This window comes from Notamacropus eugenii, chromosome 2 (genome assembly GCF_028372415.1).
Source record: "Notamacropus eugenii isolate mMacEug1 chromosome 2, mMacEug1.pri_v2, whole genome shotgun sequence".
In the NCBI taxonomy this organism is placed as follows: domain Eukaryota; kingdom Metazoa; phylum Chordata; class Mammalia; order Diprotodontia; family Macropodidae; genus Notamacropus; species Notamacropus eugenii.
Window position 1 is genome coordinate 214,361,632 of NC_092873.1, and position 20,295 is coordinate 214,381,926.

General features: G+C 36.6%; 1 protein-coding gene and 1 pseudogene across 4 annotated transcripts in view; both read right to left on the minus strand.

Annotated features, from left to right (window-relative positions):
* Positions 1-19,362, minus strand: part of ARHGAP18 (Rho GTPase activating protein 18) — a 235,078-nt gene extending 215,716 nt beyond the window's left edge. For 3 of the 4 annotated variants that reach the window (XM_072643300.1, XM_072643301.1, XM_072643299.1), the window contains exon 1: positions 18,861-19,339. Coding sequence is in view for 1 of the 4 variants with exons in the window: in XM_072643298.1 (XP_072499399.1) it covers positions 18,861-18,904 (44 nt within the window). In the remaining 3 variants the exon portion in view is untranslated. Of the gene's footprint in view, positions 1-18,860 lie in introns of all 4 variants that reach the window. The other variant, XM_072643298.1, reaches the window with a different exon arrangement.
* On the minus strand, positions 657-18,848 carry LOC140526782 (large ribosomal subunit protein uL23-like; annotated as a pseudogene).
* Positions 19,363-20,295: the final 933 nt, after the last annotated feature.

A 20,295-nucleotide genomic window follows, 5' to 3' on the forward strand; every position in this document is an offset into this window, starting at 1 on the left:
GGGATTCAAGATTGCAGACATCTAAGCCCAGGTTTACCGCTAATGACTGAGCACAGCCTTTAAAGGAGAGTTATAGCCTATTAGAATTGACTAAAATAATGTCCCATAAATATCCAAATGCAAAATTGCAAACTTCTAAATTGAGGCTAATTTTTCATAGTCTACCAAGAGGGAATTAATCAAAAAGTATTTCTATAATTTAAAAAATCAACATAGGCTTTTTATGGAGAGTCTTTAATTGGCTTTCTGAAAATTGACAAATCATCTGTATCATAAGAACTGTTGTTTGTTTTACTGTGAATAAATAATATAATTCAGTGATCAAAATGTATCATTGCCTTGGGAATACTACGTACTTTGATCTGGTTTTGTGGGTACACTATATTAAACTTATGCTTGTATTATTCAAATTGTACCTCAAATAAGTCTTTTAAAATACTTTATGTAGGTTCCAACATGCCCTATTATTTCACCAAGATAGTCAATAGCGTTAGAAAAGGCACTGATTTATGGTGGCTAGAGTGTTGGACTTGGAATCAGGAAGACCAGAATAAGACTTACATGCTTATGTGACCCTCCCTCCACCTCCCTCCCTCTGCCCCCCCCCAAACACATGCACACGCACCTGCACACGAACATGCTCGTGCACAGAAATGTCCTTATACATACATATGTATATTCACTGATTGATTCATTCCCTGGTCACTACAAACACACCCAAATCTGCCCCATTCTGAATCCCCCTCCCCCCTAAAGCCTCAGATCCCTCTATTTGACCCTGCTTACTCCTCAGTCTATTATTCTATGTGTTGCTTCTCCCTTTAACAGCCAGACCTTTAGTAAAAACCTACTACTCTACTATGAGAATGCACTTCCTTCCTTTCCTTGTAACTAGGTGGCACAGTGGTTAAGGTTTGAATCCAGCCTAGCTGTATGACTGTAGGCAAATCACTTAACCTTTGTCTATTTCCTTAATGAGAACATCTAACCCTTAGGGTTCTTATATGAATCAAAGGAGATAATACTAGGAAAGTACTTTAGCACAGAGCTGGCACACGTTAGATGTTTAATCAATGCTTATTTCCTTTCCTTTCTTTGTAGATATTGGCATATGTAACTGTATATGCTGTAGGATCTGGCCTATCTGTTGGTTAATTTTCCCTCCCCCTTTCTTTTTCTTTAAGAGATGACTATATGAGATAATGGAGAGGAATACCTTGGAAAATGAAGGTGATTTAAAAATAAAAGGTAACCATTAAAATGAAAAAGAAAATCTCCTTTCCTCTTCTTTACCTCCTACTCTAATCTCATTCTTTGCAATAGGGTGTTCATTCTCACCAATGATCTTCTAATTGCCAACTCCACTAACCTTTGTCCAGTCTTCATCCTTCTTGCCCTATCTTGTAGCTTGACCTTAATGTCCATCCTCTCTCCTGGTTACTATTTTCTCTCTCTGCTCTCACATTGCTCTCTCCAGGTTCTCCTAACACATGCTTCATTACTCCTTGTTCTCTTTTGTGGGATCATCCCTTCCCCAATCCTAATTATGCCAATACCCCAGGCTCATCCCGGGTCCTCTTCTTCTCTTTCTGTACCCTCCTTTGGTGTTTTTATCAGTTCCCGTAGGTTTAGGTGGCACACTGGATAAAGAGCTAGTCCTGAAGAAAAGAAGGTCCAAGTTCAAATGAACTTACTATTTGACCTTGGACAAATCACTCAACTTTTTTCTTCCTTAGTTCTTCCACCTATAAAATTAGGATAATGATAATACCAGCTTCACATGGCCATTATAAGGATCAAATAAGGTAAGACCTGTCATTTGAAAATCTTAGAGCACTATATAAATGCTATTTACTGTTATTTCTGACATCTCTATAAAATGACTCCTAGCTTTAGGCATCCAAACCTCATCTTTCCTCATCTTTCCTGAAACTCCATTTCAGCATCACTATCTGCCTGCTAAACCTCTCTACCTATATATCCAGGTAGGTATTTTAAATGTAACATGTCCAAAACAGAACTCATGCCCTACCCCAGGATTACAACCTCATTCTCTCTCACTTCTCACAGCCAATTGATCAATATGCATTGTGGGTCCTAGCTCTCTCTCAATCATTCTCTTCTTCAAGTTCTCATCACCTCTCACTAGATTCCTACAATATCCTTTTAACATGTCTCACTGCTCATAGTCACCCCTCTCTCCAATCAATTTTTCATACAAGTACCATAATAACCTTCCTAAAGCACAAGTCTGGCACTGTCACTCCTGAGCGCAAGAAACAGCATGGTACCATGAGAAAAATGCTAAATTTAGAATTAAGACCTTGATCCAAATCCCAACACGCTGCCATGTACTACCTCTGTGACCCTGGGCAAATCATTTCACCTCTGGGTCTCAGTTCTCTAATTTATAAATGGAAGGGATTGTACTACAAGACCTAAAGGTCATCTGAGGTTTCCTATGGCTTCTAAGCTAGAATATAAAGTCTTTTGGCATTTTAAATCCTTCATAAACTAGCTCTCTTTTACCTTTCCAGATATATTCCCCATGACTTTCTCTCAAAGATGTGTCCAACAGACCTATTTTCTATTTCCTTTCTATGACATTTCATTTGCTACCTCAATGACTGTAGTCCATGCCTGGAAAGCTCCCCTTCTTGAAATTCTTCTAACTTTCTTACATAGTCAGCTCAGGTTCCACTTTCTATTTAAGGCCTTCCCTGATTTATCCTGTTTCTTTGTGCTCTCCCTCTTCACCCCAAAATACAAAATATATGCAAAGCAGTTTATTTATATGTCCTTGACATCTCCATCAAAGAATGTGAACTCACCAAGAAAAAGAATTATTTCTATTTTTGATCTTTGTATACGTAGCTCCTAGCCCAATGTCTTGCACAAGAAAAACTTGTAGAATTGAATAAGCTACAATCTCTGAACAATTCTAAATCTTCTTTTTCTCCAAGATCAACTGGCTGAATGGATGGGTAGCATTTTGGAATCAGATTTCCCTACAGAGCAATTCAACTCAACGCAACAAATTTCTCTCTTCTAATTAGAACCAAGTCTTCTTTGTTTACATATTTTTAGGCACTAATCAATGTATTAATTATTACTATATTTATCTGTCCTATACTCATACTAGAGCAGCTAGGTGGTGCAGTAGATAGAAAGCTTGGCCCGGAGTCAGGGAGACCTGAGTTCAAATGTGTCCTCAGACACTTCCTGTGTGACCTTGAGAAAGTCACTTAACCCTGTTTGCTTCAGTTTCTTCATCTGTCAAATGAGCAGGAGAAGGAAATGTCAAACCACTATGTACCCTTTACCCAGAAAACCCCAAATGGGGGTTACAAAGAATAGGAAGATGGCTCAAATGACTTAACAACATCTCCATACTAGACTGAACTCTGAGTGCAAGTGTTTAGCAAAGTGTTCTATTCACAATAATATGAATAAATGTTTGTTGAATTAAATGAGGGGATAAAAAGATGAGTTAAGCAATCAAGGATGTTATCTTTAAATTTTTTTTCCTGTTTCAATTAATTCTTCCAGATGAATCAATGTGTCCAAACAGGACCACCATGGTATCATAATTTATCCTTTTCCTTACCTAGTGTCTCATTGGCTGTGCTTAAAATATCAATGAAAATAACTTGTCTAATTAACTTTAATCCTCTTTTAGTATTGGGGTCTTCCATGCCTCCTTTCTTCCTTCTCTTATTAAATGTCAATTTCAATAACCTTTTGATAGGATTACTTCTAATACTTAATACATAGAAATAAATAGGAATAAAGCCAAAAAATAAAATAATAAAGCAGTTGGGCCACAGGCTCTACATTTGAGGAGACAGCAGGTGAGGTATAGTGGTTCAGGAACATGAAACAATAACAAATGGTCTTTATCTCTACTAGATATAGATTTGAAGGATACATTTGCATGCCTTAGTTTCTAAACATCTTAATTCTAAACTCTGGTCGTTTCACTGAAGGCAGCTGAATCGAAACTTGCATTTATCAACTTCATACTAAGTGAATTCCTCCATGTTTGGGAATATTATTCTTGTTAAGCCTCTTGACAGATCTCTTATTTTGTATTTCATGTTGGTAATCACCAGGAAGATTTACTTGTATAATATGGTTTCATATAGTTTTGAGAGCTTGATGGATATTTGGCTGGATAAAAGCATGTCAGCGTAATTACAGCTGAGACAGTTCTTTCAAAGCCTGGAGAAACAACTATGAAACTTCATATAGAGTTTCTTCTCTTATATTTTTGGCTTTGGAAAGCCCAAATCTAAGCTTTACTTGTGCAATTGTAACTATTTTTTTAAGTTCCCGAAGAATAAAAAACACTCAGACATAAAACTGTAACAAAAATGCTGTCCTTTATAAACAACACTATATTAGAAAGTTTCTTTGTTTTGCTTAGAAGTGTGGAGGTTACTCTATTAATTGCTAAAACATTTGTTTCTTTAGCATGAACTATTTCTCTCTTGTTAAAATTTTTTTTCTGCCTAAATTGTTTTCTGACAAAACTTGGCTGCAGAATGTTACCAGTAACAATTGACAGAAAGAAAATAAACATACCCATGCAGCACGCTGCTGTAAGAAAGGGGAAGAAACAAAAGCTTGAACAAAATAAGGGCTTTACATTGTTTAAAAAATACCTAAAACAAATGCCTATTTTTTCCCTGCAAAGGAAAGAGGAAGAGCTTCAGAAAAAACAGCTATGTAAGGCAAAGGGGAGAAAAAAAAGTCAGAAGGAAGGAAGATCCGCTGGCCTTGTAGCCATTTTATAAGAAGCACATGTACATTTGAACTGGTTACAAAGAAGCTGAATAAGGATTTCAAGATTCAAATCTTTCTCTCCCCACCTTGACACCAAATCCCATGGGGCTCCAATGGAGGAGAAAATAAGAAAAGCTATCTGATCTAAATGTGTTTGAGTATTACAATCACAGCAGACAGACAGACATCAGCTGGCTGGTAATTGTAATAAAGGTCACAGACAGCTAACATTATTCTGATCAAATTCACCATAGGAGACAATCTCATTTCTCCCAATCTGCCAGCTTCCTTAACTAAGTCAGAACATTTTACCTCGAGCACAGTTTTTTTTTTTAAATTACATTCCATTGCTGAATAAATCAAAGAATACAACCTGAATTTCAGCATGGTTGATGGCATAAAATCATGTCACATTTCTTTTTTCCTTAAAACTCTCCATTAGATGAAATTGCCCATTGTTGTATCAAAGTTCTAGGCAAACAATCCCTCTCTTTTACCTCACTAATGGAGTCTTAAGGATCTTCCATTTAAATTCTAGTCTAAATTCCATTCAAGGCAGACCAACATCTATATTACGGTCCTTTACACAGTCTACAATTGTGTGAATTATTTAGGGTAAAGCATGATACTTAGATTTATTGATTTATACAGTAAACCTAACAACTTATTACCTCTTCAGAAAAAACAACATGCAAAATTGGAACACTAATGCATTGTTGGTGGAGTTGTGAACTGATCCAGCCATTCTGGAAAGCAATTTGGAATTTTGCCCCAAAGGCTGTAAAACTGTGCATACTCTTTGACCCAGCAATACCACTTCTAGGTCAGTATCCCAAAGAGATCATAAAAGTGGGAAAAGGACCCACATGTAAAAAAATATTTATAGGAGCTCTTTTTGTGGTAACAAAGAATTGGAAATTGAGGGAATGTCTATCAATAGAGGAATGGCCGTATAAGTTATGGTATATGAATGTAATGGAATACTCCTGTTCTATAAGAAATGATGAGCAAGCAGACTTTAGAAAAACCTGGAAAGACTTGTATGAACTGATGCTGAGTGAAGTGAGCAGAGACAGGAGAATGTTGTACACAGTAACAAACACAATGTGTGATGGTCAACTATGATAGACTTAAATCTTCTCAGCAATGCAAGGATCTAATAAGACAGCTCCAAAAGACTTACACTGGAAAATGCTATCCACATCCATGAAAAGAACTTTGGAGTCTGAATGCAGATGGAAGCATACTATTTGCTCTCCTTTTCTTTTGTTGTTTTGTTTTGTTTCTTCTTTCTCATGGCTCCTCCCATTACTTCTAATTCTTTACATTATGACTAATGTGAAAATATGTTTAACAGGAATGCATAAGTGGAGCCTATATCAGATTACCTGCTGTCTTGGAGAGGGGAAGAAGAGGAAGGGGGAGAAAATTTGAAACTCAAAATCTTATAGAAGTGAATGTTGAAAACTAAAAAAAAAATTAATAAAGAAAAACATGCAATATGATCTCTTTTAGCTACAATTACCTCTTTCCCTCTATTTGGCATTGACTTCACAAGACTGAAACATTCTTTAATTCCTTATTATGAAACTACTTATAATATTAAATATTAAATGTATCTTTGATGATTTATTTTTCAGGTCTAGCCTTAATTATAGCCCATAGATATTTTTAAAATTAAATTTTATTTTCAAATGAAGATTCATCTTCAATTCCTCCTGCCTCTCCCACCCCTTTGAGAAAGCATGAAGATGAAACCCATATTACAAACATGTATAGATGACCACGTTTTTTAAAAAAAGTTTCAATTTGTATTTTGAGACCACCAGCTCTCTATCAGAACCTAGGTAGCATGTTTAATAATGAGTCCTCTAGAACTGTGTTTGGTCATTGTATTGATCAGAGTTGCTATCTTTCAAAGTTGTCTTTACAATATTGTTGTCATTGTATAAATTGTCCTACTGGTTCTACTTGCTTCACTCTGTGTCAGTTGATATGAGTCTTCCATAGGTTTCTCTGAAACTGCTCCTTTCACTGCTTATTATAGCACGATATTATTACATCATATACACATGCTTTACCTTGTTCAGCCAATTCCTTGCCAGCACAAGTACTGCTATAAATATTTTTTATACATGTAAGTCTTTTTTCCTTTTCCTTTGATTGTACTTTGGAGTATAAACCTAGTAGCAACACCACTGAGTCAAAGGGTATGCAAAGTTTAATATTTTTGGAGGGGGTATATTTCCATATTGCTTTATAGACTAGCTAAATCACCTCATAGCTATACCAACTATGAAATAATGTACCTGTTTTTCTAAAGTTTCTTCAGCATTTGTCATTTTTCTTTTTTGTTCAGTTTTGCCTATCTGATGACTGTGAGGTAGAACATAAGAGTTGCTTCAATTTGCTTTTCTCTATTAATGATTTAGAGCATTTTTTCACATGGCTATTGATAGCTTGGGCAGCTAGGCAGGACAATGGATAGAACCAGGTCTGGAGTCAGGAAGACTCATCTTCCTGAGTTCAAATCTGGCCTCAGGCACTTAACCCTGTTTGCCTCAATTTCCTCATCTATAAAATGAATCAGAGAATGAAATGGCAAACCACTTTACTATCTTTGTCAAGAAAACCTTAAAAGGAGTCACAAAGAGTTGGAAAAAACTGGGAAAAACAACCAAAACATTGATACCTTAGATTCCTTCCTCTGAAAGCTGCCTATTCATTTCCTTTGACCATTTATCAGTTGGGCAATTAGCCAATAGGTTTCAATAGGGTTTAAATCTGGTCATTGATAGGACATTGAAACACTTTTATCTCTATCTCTTGGCCAAGCTTCTAACTTTTTTGTGACATGTTATGATGCAAAGTCATGTTGTAGCCTCCATCTCCATTTGGGAAATTTTATAATTCTAAAACAATTCTGCTTTTCAATGTACCAATAAACTTACCAAAGTGTATCATTTCCTCAATGAGAATAAATCTTCCAGGCCCACTGACATTTTTTTTTTGCCCATTGATATTTAAAAATCCACAAGACTTTTTTGGTTAATATTTTATTGTCTGATGAAGATCCTCAGTAAGTCTTACAGGCTCACCTGGACTTCTTCTGACAAAGTTTTCTATAATCTTGAATGAAAAAATGAGTTTAATTACTAAAATTTGTCCTTTCCAAACTTCAATGTTCCATCAATTTTGAATTCCATCAGTTAGCCGCTTCTTCTTCTTCTTCCTCTTCCTCTTCTTCTTCTTCTTCTTCTTCTTCTTCTTCTTCTTCTTCTTCTTCTTCTTCTTCTCTTCCTCCTCCTTCTCCTTCTCCTTCATCTGATCTTCTCATCATTCTTCCAATGTGAATTACACTATAGAAGAATTAATAGCAACCCCTTCCTTTCAGGTCCCTTTGAAGGCCTTTACTTGTTTTCTGAGGAAACATTGGTCTAAACAGTTTGTCAATTGTTTTCCATTTTCAACCAAAATTTGCTTTTCCATTTTGCTAAAAGTACGCAGTTTTGTTGCAGACCTAAATAATCACTGAAACGGTTCACTTACCTAAATCAATTGCTATTACAGTATGTAGGCAGCTAGGTGGTACAGGAGATAAGAGTACTGAACCTGGAGTCAGGAAGAGCTGAGTTCAAATTCAAGCTTACTACCAGTATGACTCTGGGCAAATCACTTAACGTGATGGCCTCAGGTTTTTCAACTATGAAATGGGCATAATCACAGCACCCAACTCATACAATTGTTATGAGATTTGTGAAGTTCTTTGCAAACAAATCTTTAAATGCTAGCTATTATTATCATTATTCTTCTTATAATGTACTATTCAAGAGCTATAACTCTTATACATTCCCTTGGAGTAATATCCATGCTTAAAAAGACATAGATTTGAAAACACAACAAAAGAGGAGCAACAAGAGAGTTGTGTGTGGTACAAAATCTATCTGCTAACTAAAGATGGGGAAGTGAGCTCTGACCAAAGTTAAAGTGTTTTAAGTTGGCCTAGAGTCAGAGATGTACGCAGTATGACCATTGTTATTGCAAAAGAAAACCTTAATAAAATTGGGGCTTGTCCCAAATAATTTGCGATTTCGTCAAACAGGCCTCTTTACTATTCCCCATGACATTCCAAAAAGATAGTCATTGTAAATTGTTTAGCATAGTTTCTGGAATATAGCAAGCATTATGTAAACTCTCTTATCATTATTAATTGTCTCCTGGTTTATGGTTCTTTGCCCTATGCCTCCAATATCCTCCTTCCCTCCCTCTGCCTCTTGGAAGCTGTAACTTCCTTCAAAACACCTTTAAGACTCTCCCAGTTCCCGCGTTGCAGGTGCCTCTCCCCCACTAGAAATGACTTTGTATTTATTTTCTAGATATTTTGCATTTACTGGTATGTGGACATACAGGTAAAAGATGTAGACGTTTGATATACTGATCTATTGTGACTGTTCATCCTTCTTTCTTGAAGGAGACCAATGACCTCAGCTGGGTGGTGTCTTGGCTTACAAGTGAATGTCATGAAAGGAGTTTGAAAGGGTTTATTTTGTTTGTTTGACAAAGATCTTTCAGGCCTCAGGACTGACATGCTTATGTCTTCCCCATCATAACTCAATGCTGAGTCTCAAATTCCATAGGAAAATGACTCCAAACTCGTGAACTGGGATTTATTGCAGATGAAAGTTGCTGCTAGGAATCCCTAAAAGTTCTTCTGTGAAACACCAGGTTTTTTTGTACTGCTTTTATTTTTGTTCTTCTGTCTCTGAGGTCTGGCATGGTGCTTGATGAATAGTAGGCATTTAATAAGTACTTATTGAGTGATATATGATAAGTCAAAAATATTGTCCTTCATTTACAAGAGCAACTTATACACTGTCAACAGGGCAAGCATACAGTATAAAGTGATGGCTGTAGTAATGGCAGCCATGAGTCACCCTTTACCATTTCCTGGACCCTCCAAAGCATGTTGGCATAGTAGCTTAGCTAGTTTGTTTTGATGCAAGGCGAGTTGCTTTTACCTCTCAAAGTCCTAGTTTCCTCATCTCTAAAAAGGACATACTATTACCATTCTCATTTTTAAAATGATGGAATTCTACATAAATATGAACTGTTCCTATTATTAACAAATTAATTTTTTAAAGGATTTAAGCTTCTACTTTGTGATAGTGGTGTAAATAGACAAGAGATGTCAACTGATCAAATCAACAAGCACCAACAACATGCCAGGCATTGTGCTAATGTGTGAGGATACAAAGAGGCAAAAGACAGTCCCTGCTCTTCAATTTGGAACTATGTCCAAAGGGCACACCCTGAGCATGCCCTTTGATCCAGCAGCATCACTACTAGGTCAGTATCCCAAAGAGATCATAAAAAAAGAAAAAGGACCCACATGTACAAAAATATTCATAGGAACTCTTTCTGTGGTGGCCAAGAATGCCACATCAATAGGGGAATGGCTGAATAAGTTGTGGTATATGAATGTAATGGAATGCTACTGTGCTACAAGAAATGATGAACAGGTGGACTTCAGAAAAACCTAAAAGGATTTATATAAACTGATGCTGAGTGAAGTGAGCAAAAACAGGAGAACATTGTACACAGTAACAGCCACTTTGTTCAATGATCAACTTTGATAGACTTAGCTCTTCTCAGCAATGCAAGGATCTAATACAATTCTAAAAGACTCAGGATGGAAAATGCTACCCACATCCAGAGAAAGAACTAGAGTCTGCAAATCGAAGCATACTGTTTTCTCTGTCTCTTTTTTTTCTTTCTTGTGGTTTTTCCCTTCTGTTCTGATTCTTCTTTCACAACATCACTCATGTGGAAATATTTTTAATATGAATGTACATATGTAGCCTATATCAGATTGCATACCTTCTTGGGGAGGGGGGAAATTCAGAACTCAAAATCCCATTAAAGTGAATGTTGAAAACTAAAAATAAGTAAATGAATATTTTTTTTAAAAAGTTCTCAAGAAACTCACAGTCTAATGGGGGAAACAATGTTCAAATAACTATGTACAAGAAAGACATATAAAGGACAAACTCTTGATAAAGTCAAGGCACCAAGATTGAGGAGGAAAGTTTTTTTTTTTTTCGGGGAAAACTTTTTATTGTAGGTGCAGTGAGACAGCTGGACACAATTTAGATGATTCCAATTTTGTTGGCAACATCCAAAGCATCATAGTCTGGAGCAAGATGGACATAAGCTTTCTTCTCTCCATCAGGTTGGATCACTGTTGTTGACCTTGGCCACATCAATGTCATACAGCTTCTTTACTGCCTGCTTGATCTGATGCTTGTTGGCCTTGACATCTGCGATGAAAACTAGGGTGTTGTTGTCCTCAATCTTCTTCATAGCAGACTCAGAGGTCAAGGGAAACTTAATGATGGCGTAGTGATCAAGCTTGTTTCTCCAAGGGGCACTTTTCCGAGGGTATTTGGGCTGCCTTCTTAGTCTTAGTGTCTTGGGTTGCTAGAAGGTGGGGGATGTTTGGATCTTCTTCTTTTTGTGGCTATGGACATCCTTCAACACCACTTTCTTGGCCTTCAAGGCCTTGGACTTGGCTTCTGTCTTGGGGGGACAACAGCTTCCTTCTTCGCCTTCGGTGCCATCTTGGGGGAAAGCGGAGGGAAGTCTTCTTGAAGAAGATAGGACTTTAGCTGAGATTTGAACCAAGTCAGAAATCCAAAGCAAAGACAATCTGCTCAAATGAACACAAACTAGTTTGGGGGTTCTAGAGAGAAAAGTGGTAGAGATGAACAACTCTGAAGATCTACAACAGAGAAGAAGAGAGTTCAGCTGCAGAGAAGATAAAAAGGCCCAGGGTTCTTATGGATATTAGTGGGTCACATGATAATGCCCGGGAATCTCTAGGGCTTAGGAGCAAATTAGATGGTGAGACTTGTGACAATTTAGGATGCAATGGTTGGAGAGATCGTTAGTAATAATAATAGCAGCCATTTATTTGGGCTTTAAAGGTTTATAACATTATTTACATACATGTTAATAATCATGATAATTATACTAGTAATTGACTAGGCAGCAGTGACTTTTGTTTTAGTTGGGAGTTTGTTCCAGAGGGTTCCTACACCTAAAAAAATAATCAGGTATCCTGTACAAGACTGAATATTACTTGAGACTCTTACCAGATAACATGTCACCCTGAAGCAAACACTCAAAATAGAATGTCTACTCATTTTTCATCAATAGTTTATTTTAACTGATTGACTCAACAATCCACAGACAAAAACTGACTAGTATAATGAGAACTAGTTTAATAGAGTTCAGGGTTTAATATACCTAAAATACATCCAGTTTTAAAACCAGAATGTTGAAGAGGAAATGGGTACATTAAATATCTGTTGGAAGAAATGTAATAAGGAGGCTAATTTGTATTCCATTCCCTGCCTAAGCCTCCAATTTAAATATCTGTACTGCAAGGTATATAGTGAATCAAGTTCGACCTTGCTCCATTCTGCAGAATTTCCTTAAAAGAATTCTTTGGCATCTTTTGCTTTGCTCCTCTCAGACTTATATCAGTCCAAATTCTACTTAGCCCAAAAAAACTGGAGGAAAGGGTTCTGGGCAAAAGTGCGCTGGAGCCAGTCAATTGTTAAAATTTCAGAGTGATCATTTTACACTTTGGAAATGGACAAATGTTAACAATCCAGGCTTGATTGTTTTGTTGATTATTTAGACTTAAGAAAGTGATGGAGAAAATGTCAGTAATGCAAGTTAAATCTAAAAGTGTATCATATTTTCAGAGAATTGACTATTAAACATTTTACCAGCATACTTGTGGTTCTGGGCCACCTCAATTCTAGAGGACTCTTGAGTCTATGTTGGTTCCAGCACTAAACCACCTAACTCTGAACTTTATTCCAGAACAAGACTCTTAAAGACTGAGAATGATCCAAGGCTTGAGTTCTCAAGGATTCTTGGAGTATTTATCCTTCGTTCCAGACCTCAATACAGACCTGTATTCTAAGGGTTTAGAAGTGGCTTGTTCAGCTTCCAACTTTGATAGAATGAGGCCTGTTTATATTGGTTTCACATGATCTTGGATCTATATTTGGAGAGGGTTCCAGAGGCCATCTAGCCTGGGCCACCTTGTTTTACAGAGGGGGAAACTGAGGTCCAGGGAGGTTAAGCAAATTGCCCAAAGTCACACGGGTAGGGAGTTCAATCCTATCAGAAATGAGATTTGAATTTAGGTCCTCTGCATGCAGAGGTAAGGCCTTTTCCATTCTAAAGCAAGAAGTAGTGTTCAACAAAAGAACTTTTAGGGCTTCCTAATAACACCTTTCATCTGAGATAAATTACAGTTCATGAGATTGTAGTCATTTTCTTACAGAATTTGAGATTCAGTATTGAGTTTCTACGGGGAGGACTTAAGCATGTCGGTCCCAAGGTCTGAACGGTTTTTGTAAAAAAAAATGAAAACCAAAACAAAAAAATAAATCCAAAAAACTTTCAGTCCCTTTGTGTGACATTCACTTGCAAGTCAAGACATCACCCTCCTAATGTCCTTGGTCATCTTCGAGAAAGAAGGATGAACAACAATGTATTAAACATCTATATCTTTTAAAATCATGGGCAGTTTTGGGGACAAGATGCTGCCAAGAACTAAGGAAAGAAACCAAGCATGATACCTTGAGATCAGAGTATATGAGCACCTTATTTGAAAATGATTTAATCAATCTAAGTCACAAAATACTAGTTAAATGTATAGCTATAAAAGTACAGAATATTTTTAGGGTGGAACTCTTTAAGTTCTGTGAACTTGTCTAAAATATATATATATCTACATGTATACATACCCACATATAGAAGTATTTCAATATAATTTTTCTGTAATCCTATGCATCTTATTTTATGATTTTAAAAATATTATTCTGAAAAGAGGTCCATGAGCTTTATCAGACTGTCAAAAGTGGTCTATAACACCAAAAAAGTTAAGAACCTCTGCTCCGGAGGAAGCTACTTTGTTAATTTTTCAAAATTATTTCTATGAGGAAAAAGTTTTTGCCCAGATTGACTGTGCTTGAAAAAGGTAGGGAGAATCTTTGCAAAGAGGGGGGCCTATGGTTATATAATGTTACATACACTGCCATAGTGTTTTGATAGGTTTGGTACTTTTACAGAACTACTTTTTTCCCTCTTATTTTTTGTTAGGAGAGTTTGCTCATGAGTAGAGAAAGAGGAATGATATATCTGGAAATGAAGGTGTTGAAACAAACAATATTAATTTTTAAAAGTAAAGAAATGCAAGAGAAAAAATAAAGAACCATTGTAAAAGGGCAACTCTGGATCAACTAAATTTAGCCATTTAGAATAAAATGTATTTCACATACACACTGATATATTTATACATAACCAACCACATATATTATTTTGGCTTCCCCTGTGAACAAATTCCATTTAGGAATTAATATTATTCCACTTATAGCAAGAAAATGATATGGCAGGAAGTTGGAGGTTTTATAGATTTTAGATTTTGTAAGTTTATAGATTTTATAGGTTTACAGGTTTTAGGAGTGTTCAGGTTAAAGGCGTGTGTTCGTCCTTCGTTGCTGAAGAAGACCATGCCATCAGAGAAGTAATGACATGACTTGCACTTGACTTTGTTTTAAGTGAGGGAGGGCTGTGCAGGTCACCAGCCTCACTTCTCCTCCAGAGCCATCTGAATCCAGTGACCAGATATTCATCAGGATGACTGGAGATGACCCAGGATGAGGCAACTGGGGTTAAGTGACTTGTCCAAGCTCACACAGCTAGTGAGTGTCAAGTGTCTGAGGTGAGATTTGAACTCAGGTCCTCTTGACTCCTGCACTGCTGCTCTATCCACTGCACCACCTAGCTGACTGTACTGAGATGAATAATAATCTAATAGCTAGAATTTAAATAGTGTTTTAAGGTTTGCAAAGACTTTACAAATATTGTCTCATTTAATCCTCACAACAACCCTGAGAAGTAGACACCGTTAGTTTCTCCATTTTATAGATGAAGAAATTGAGGTAGGCAGAGACTAAGTGACTTGCCCAAGGTCACACAATTAGCTAGTAAGTATCTGAGATAGAATTTGAACTCAGGTCTTCCTGACTCCTGGTCTAGTCTATTTGGAGTGGAAAGGATTTTAGAGATAAGTGGCAGCAGGCTAATTCCGTCCTCTACTTCCAATATTCTGCTATGGAATGATGTAGCTGGGAAATGAGAGGCTGACTCTATCATAACTTGGATCTATCCAGATTTCAACTCTTCCTTGGAAAAGGAAAAAAAAAAGTACTGTAAGCAGGGTTACGTAGTGGGTAGAGTGCTATCCTGAGATCTGGCTCCAATCCTACCTCTAAAGGCTTACTGGCAGTATGACAAATGACATAATTTTTCAGCTTGTTTCTTTCTTTATCTTCAAATTTGGGGAGTGGGGAGGATGTGGTGTTACTAGATGGCCTCTAATACACCATCCAGCTTCAAATGTGTGGTACTACCATGATCATATTATTGGCTCAAAGTGCAGCTATACCACTTACTAGCTTTGTCCATTGGTCAACTGTCAATTGGTCAATGTGTGGTGTGGCGCGAGTCTAGTGGAAATTAACAGTGGATTTGTATAATCAGAGGGAATCCCAGTTCTGTTTATTTGTGTGACCTTGGGCAAAGCATTTGGGGTCTCCAATTCCTTATCTATCTAGAAAAGGAAAGTATTTGACTAGCTAATCTTTAATGGACCTTTTGAATTCCAACATTCGAAGATTCCTTGACTGGATGATTTCAGAGTTGCTAAGTAGATGTTAACTAATTAGAAACTCATAAGACAATTCTTTATCTCTTTCACAGTAAAACATTCTACAGAGGAATAGAGAATTATTAGTGACAGTCCTTTTCCCTGTCTTTCAGGGTGGTTAGGCACTTTTCTTATGTTAATTCCCTGCGAAAGTGGTCAGTGTGGTATAAACCTGTTCCCAGTCTGGTTAGGTACACAAGAGGCTACAATAGACAATTGGAGTTCTTTACTCTGCTTTTATCTTGCAGTGGGTCAGCTAAAAAAGAGAATAGATGGAGAGACTTTGGGGCAATTGAATGTATATACAATCAAAGTAAAGGAGTAAGAAACTTTCTCTCAAAGAGTCTCCCAGAACAATGACTAAGGATGATTAGAAATTGGGTAGCAAAACACAGAAAGAGTAGTAGGGTTTCCTATCCATTAATGCATTCATTTGCTATGTGAAACAATGCTAATAATTGGCTTAGATTTTATAAATTAGAATGAGTGTTTTTAAGGTGAAGAATTTCTATCAAAGATCCTCAGGTTTGATTTTTCTTCCCTTTACTATCTTGCATTGTAATGTATAAGATTGATAACTAATAATACTAATACTGTTGCTAGTGGTAGTAGTAGTAAATAATATCCCTGATATAACACTTTATGATTTGAAAAGCGCTTTACAAATACTACACCATTTAATTGTACAACAAAGACACTATTGTTATCCGTATATTTTTTACAGATGAGGAAACTGAGGCAAACAGAAGTTAGTGATTTGCCTAGGTTACAAAATTAGTATGTGTCTGAGTGAGAATTCATTTAAACTCAGATCTTTCTGATTCCTGGTCCAGGACTCTTTATCCATTGATCCACCTAGCTTCCTCTAGGTAACCTAGGTTAAGTGCAATTTTTGTTTTTGAATTAGGCCCTTTCAAGGATTGGTGAAACCTTCACTCTCACTTCTTCTGTTTCATAAATATATACACATATATATATAATTTCAATATTATGATTATAAATTCCAAATTCTATGCTCTCTCAGGTACTTATTAGGAATGTTAGGGACCTCCAGAAAGTAAATTTTATGACTTATTTTCAAATTTTGCCTATAGAGATTTTTGAAACTTGCTCTAGAAATAAAATGTGTTCAACAAATTTATTAGATAACTGTTTAAAAATTCACCTTTTTTCTTTTTGAAAGAATTTGTCCCCACACCACCCCTCCACTTTGATTCTGATCCTTTACTTCAATCAGGTTAGCATTCTTAAAAGTCAGATGGAGTGGGAAGAGGTAGTGGTAGATTTTTATCTTTCCTCTTCTCCCTCAATGTTTTTCTTATTTTATTTTAAGATAAATCAAAACTTCCTTTTTGTTGCCTAAAGCATGCACTACTATCCACAAAAATACCTTTTTTCAAAAGTATTAAATTTATCATTAGAACAGTGACTGACACATAGTAGGTGCCATATAAATGTTTATTTCCTCCCTTTACCCTTCTCTAGGCTAGATAAATTAGAAAAAGTCAAATGCATAATGATAAATACATTATCTTTCATTTACACACTCTCTTCTAACCAATCATGCCAGGTGGGTAGTACAATTATTACTTCTGAGACTATGGAAACTTGATCTTGGATGAGTCATTTAAGGGAAAAATAACAGCACTTCCCTCCCAAGGTGGTAGTGAGGATCAAGTGAGATAATGTATGCAAAATGTTTTGAAAATCTTAAATTATTGTATTAATTATTGTATTATTGTATTGTATTAATGTAATAATGCAATGTAAAAATTGTATTAAAGAATTGTATTATTCTTAAATCTTTAAGAACATTGATTTCCTTAGATATAAAATGAGTTTTAAGGTCCCATTCTACTTTAAATATGTGATTCTAGGTTTCAGATGAGGAAACCAAAGCTCAGTTAAGTTAATGATGTCCATAGTTCATACCTAGCGACAGAATCAGAATTAAAATTCCTGTCTTCTGATTCTGAAGACAATGATCTTTGAATAGCACCTGTTCCCTGCCCCCTCCTACCGTCAACTGGTTAAAACCAATGGTTGATTATCATGGCAAAACTTTTTGGTTGGTGAAAACATTGCTCTTACTTTTTAGAAAGGTGTCCTTTTCAAAAAAATATATTTCAGTGAATCTACTCAATGAAATGATTAGATTTATGAAGATCAGCCTATATTATATTTTGGAATTGTATAGCGCTTTCAAGGATACTTGGCTGTTCCCTATAATAAAGGTGCAATTTTTAAAAAATACCAATATTCTCCCAGTGAAGCTATATAGCTTTGAATTATTGAACTGTCATCTCCAAAGAATTACAAATTACAGATGAACTCTCCACCCACCCAATATGACTAACATAGTACAGTAGAAAGTGCAAATGAAGTCAAGAAAGCTGTGTGCATTAATAATAAATAGATTCAAAAGATAATTTAATGTTTAACGCACAAGGGTTATAATAAAATAAAACATGCATATATTTTACACTGTTTATATGAACACCAAAAATACAATTCAAGACAAACTTGTATTTTAAGATTTTGAAACCACATGTATCACAGCCAGAATTTTGACTTAAAAGTATCCTTTTGAAACAGACTATTTTTCAATGTGTCTTTTGTTTCCTTAAAAAAAAATTTCACACTAAATCCTACTCAATCTAAAGGAAAATGATAGGTGCTTATTTTTCCATTACCCTGTACAATCTCATAGCTAGCGTGGTATCTCTGCCTCCTGAAAGCTCTTTAATAAGTAGTCTTGGGTAGTTCTTTTCCCATGCGTTTTAAGAGTGAAATTCATTATAGCAAGTCTACCTGAAAATGAAACTTGATGTTCAATAGCACAGGAACAGCTTTGCCCAAAACAATTAAGTGCTTTATGGAGGGGCAATGGCAGTAAGGGTTTACGACTAATTTCAACGACCTCCAAAATGTTTCCTTTCTTCTTCTAGAGAAACAATGGTTATCCCTAGCACAGAAACTGACTTTTCAGTCAGTTTTTGGTATCCCAAAGTTCTTAAGAAGCAGTTTTAACCCCTTCCCTAAAGGGAATTATGAGAGCTGATTTTAGGAAAAGTATTATAAAGTCAGGGACAGTATCTTGCCCAAATAAAATAAAGCATTGGCCAGAAAGATTCTCTAAAGTTCCTGGCTCTCCTTGGAGAGTACAACTGCGTACAACCTTATAAGAATCGTTTCCTTAGTCACTTGAGAGAACCTAGCCCTTGTTAGTTCCTGAAATAATAAATCTTTTCTGAAAGAAAACACAAGGATTCTTACTTTCTCTTACCTGAAGTGAAAGCAATGGATCAGCCTGGTTACAACTGTGACCATCTTTCTCAGTTCCACGATAGGCAGGGAGTGTCAAAATCAGAAGCAGAGAAGAAAGCAGAAATAATTCCATTTCCTCAAAGAATCCTCTCAGGACAGTTTTTTTTCCTGCCCCTCCTCTTCCCTGTTACTCTTTCACTAGACGTAAGAGGCTAATGACTCTCTCTGCTCCATCCGGGTAGCAACTACAAGTCTGTCACTTTTCTCCATCATTATGGAAGCTACCAGAGCAGGCCAGGGCTGGAAAGGAGACAGAGTCCATTGCAAGAGCTCTAAACAGGGGTCGTCTCTTTAGCTGTCTGTCTCTTCAGGCTGCTGCTGCTGCTGCTGCTGCTGCTGCATAGGATGAGATTGCTACTGCTGCTTCTGGGGCTTTACTTTAGATTTCCAGGCTCAAAAATTAGCATCGGAGAAAGCACTGGGAGGGCTTTGCTTGCCTCGACTCTGTCCCAGCTGATAGAGTGCGGACAAGAGCTTTCCATTTGTGAATAAACCTGCCCTGTTTACTGAGCATGCCCAGCTTCACTGCTGGGGACCTTGCTATGGGTGGCTTCTCCTTAACCAGGTTTGAGCAAATAAGACAGGGAACAGGGTCAGCAGGGAGATAGTCAGAGGAACTGGTTTAACGAGGAGGTTATAGCTGAAAAGGTGAAAGGACAAGCAAATGCTTAGCCTGAACGTAGTGGAGACTCAAAAGACATTTGTTGACTAATTGATTGAAAATTGGCTCTGAAGAGAACATTAATAGCATTTGTCAACCTCTGTTAACATGAATAAGCAAGATAGAACTGGGCCAGTCACATGTGACTGGCTACAGGGTGAGTAGATATATGTTTATTCATCGGGCAACTGAAAAGCCACCACCGAGACCAAGTGGGACTGAACGGAAGCAGTGTTACTAATTTTGAAGATCCAGTCTGTGTGCCCAAATTGTACCCTGTACTATAAAAATCAGCTTTCATTTGTCCTATTTTGATGGAGATCATACAGGTGTCCCATTTAAAGACTCCTTGTTACCATAATGGGCATGGGTATCACTGCCACCTGCCACCTGGTGGTGACGATCTCACTCTGTCCTCCCTACCCTCCCAAGGTCCCTAAATCCTTTTTTCCTATGAAAATCCTTTCTTTTTGGTTTGTTTTTTAGTTTCTCTATCCTATGAGGGTTTTCCTCCTGCATCAAGAAGTTTTTATGGACCACCACTGGGTTAAGGACTGTTGAGCAGAAGAAATACAAGGTCTTCAGAAAGTCTTTGTAGAGTTTTAAATTTTTTAACTGTAATACCTACTCATGGTAGAAACTGAAATTTGTATTTAAAGATCAAATTAATTCTCTTCTCATTTATATTAAGGATTTATACTCTACTAGTCATAGCACATAGATTACTTTTTAA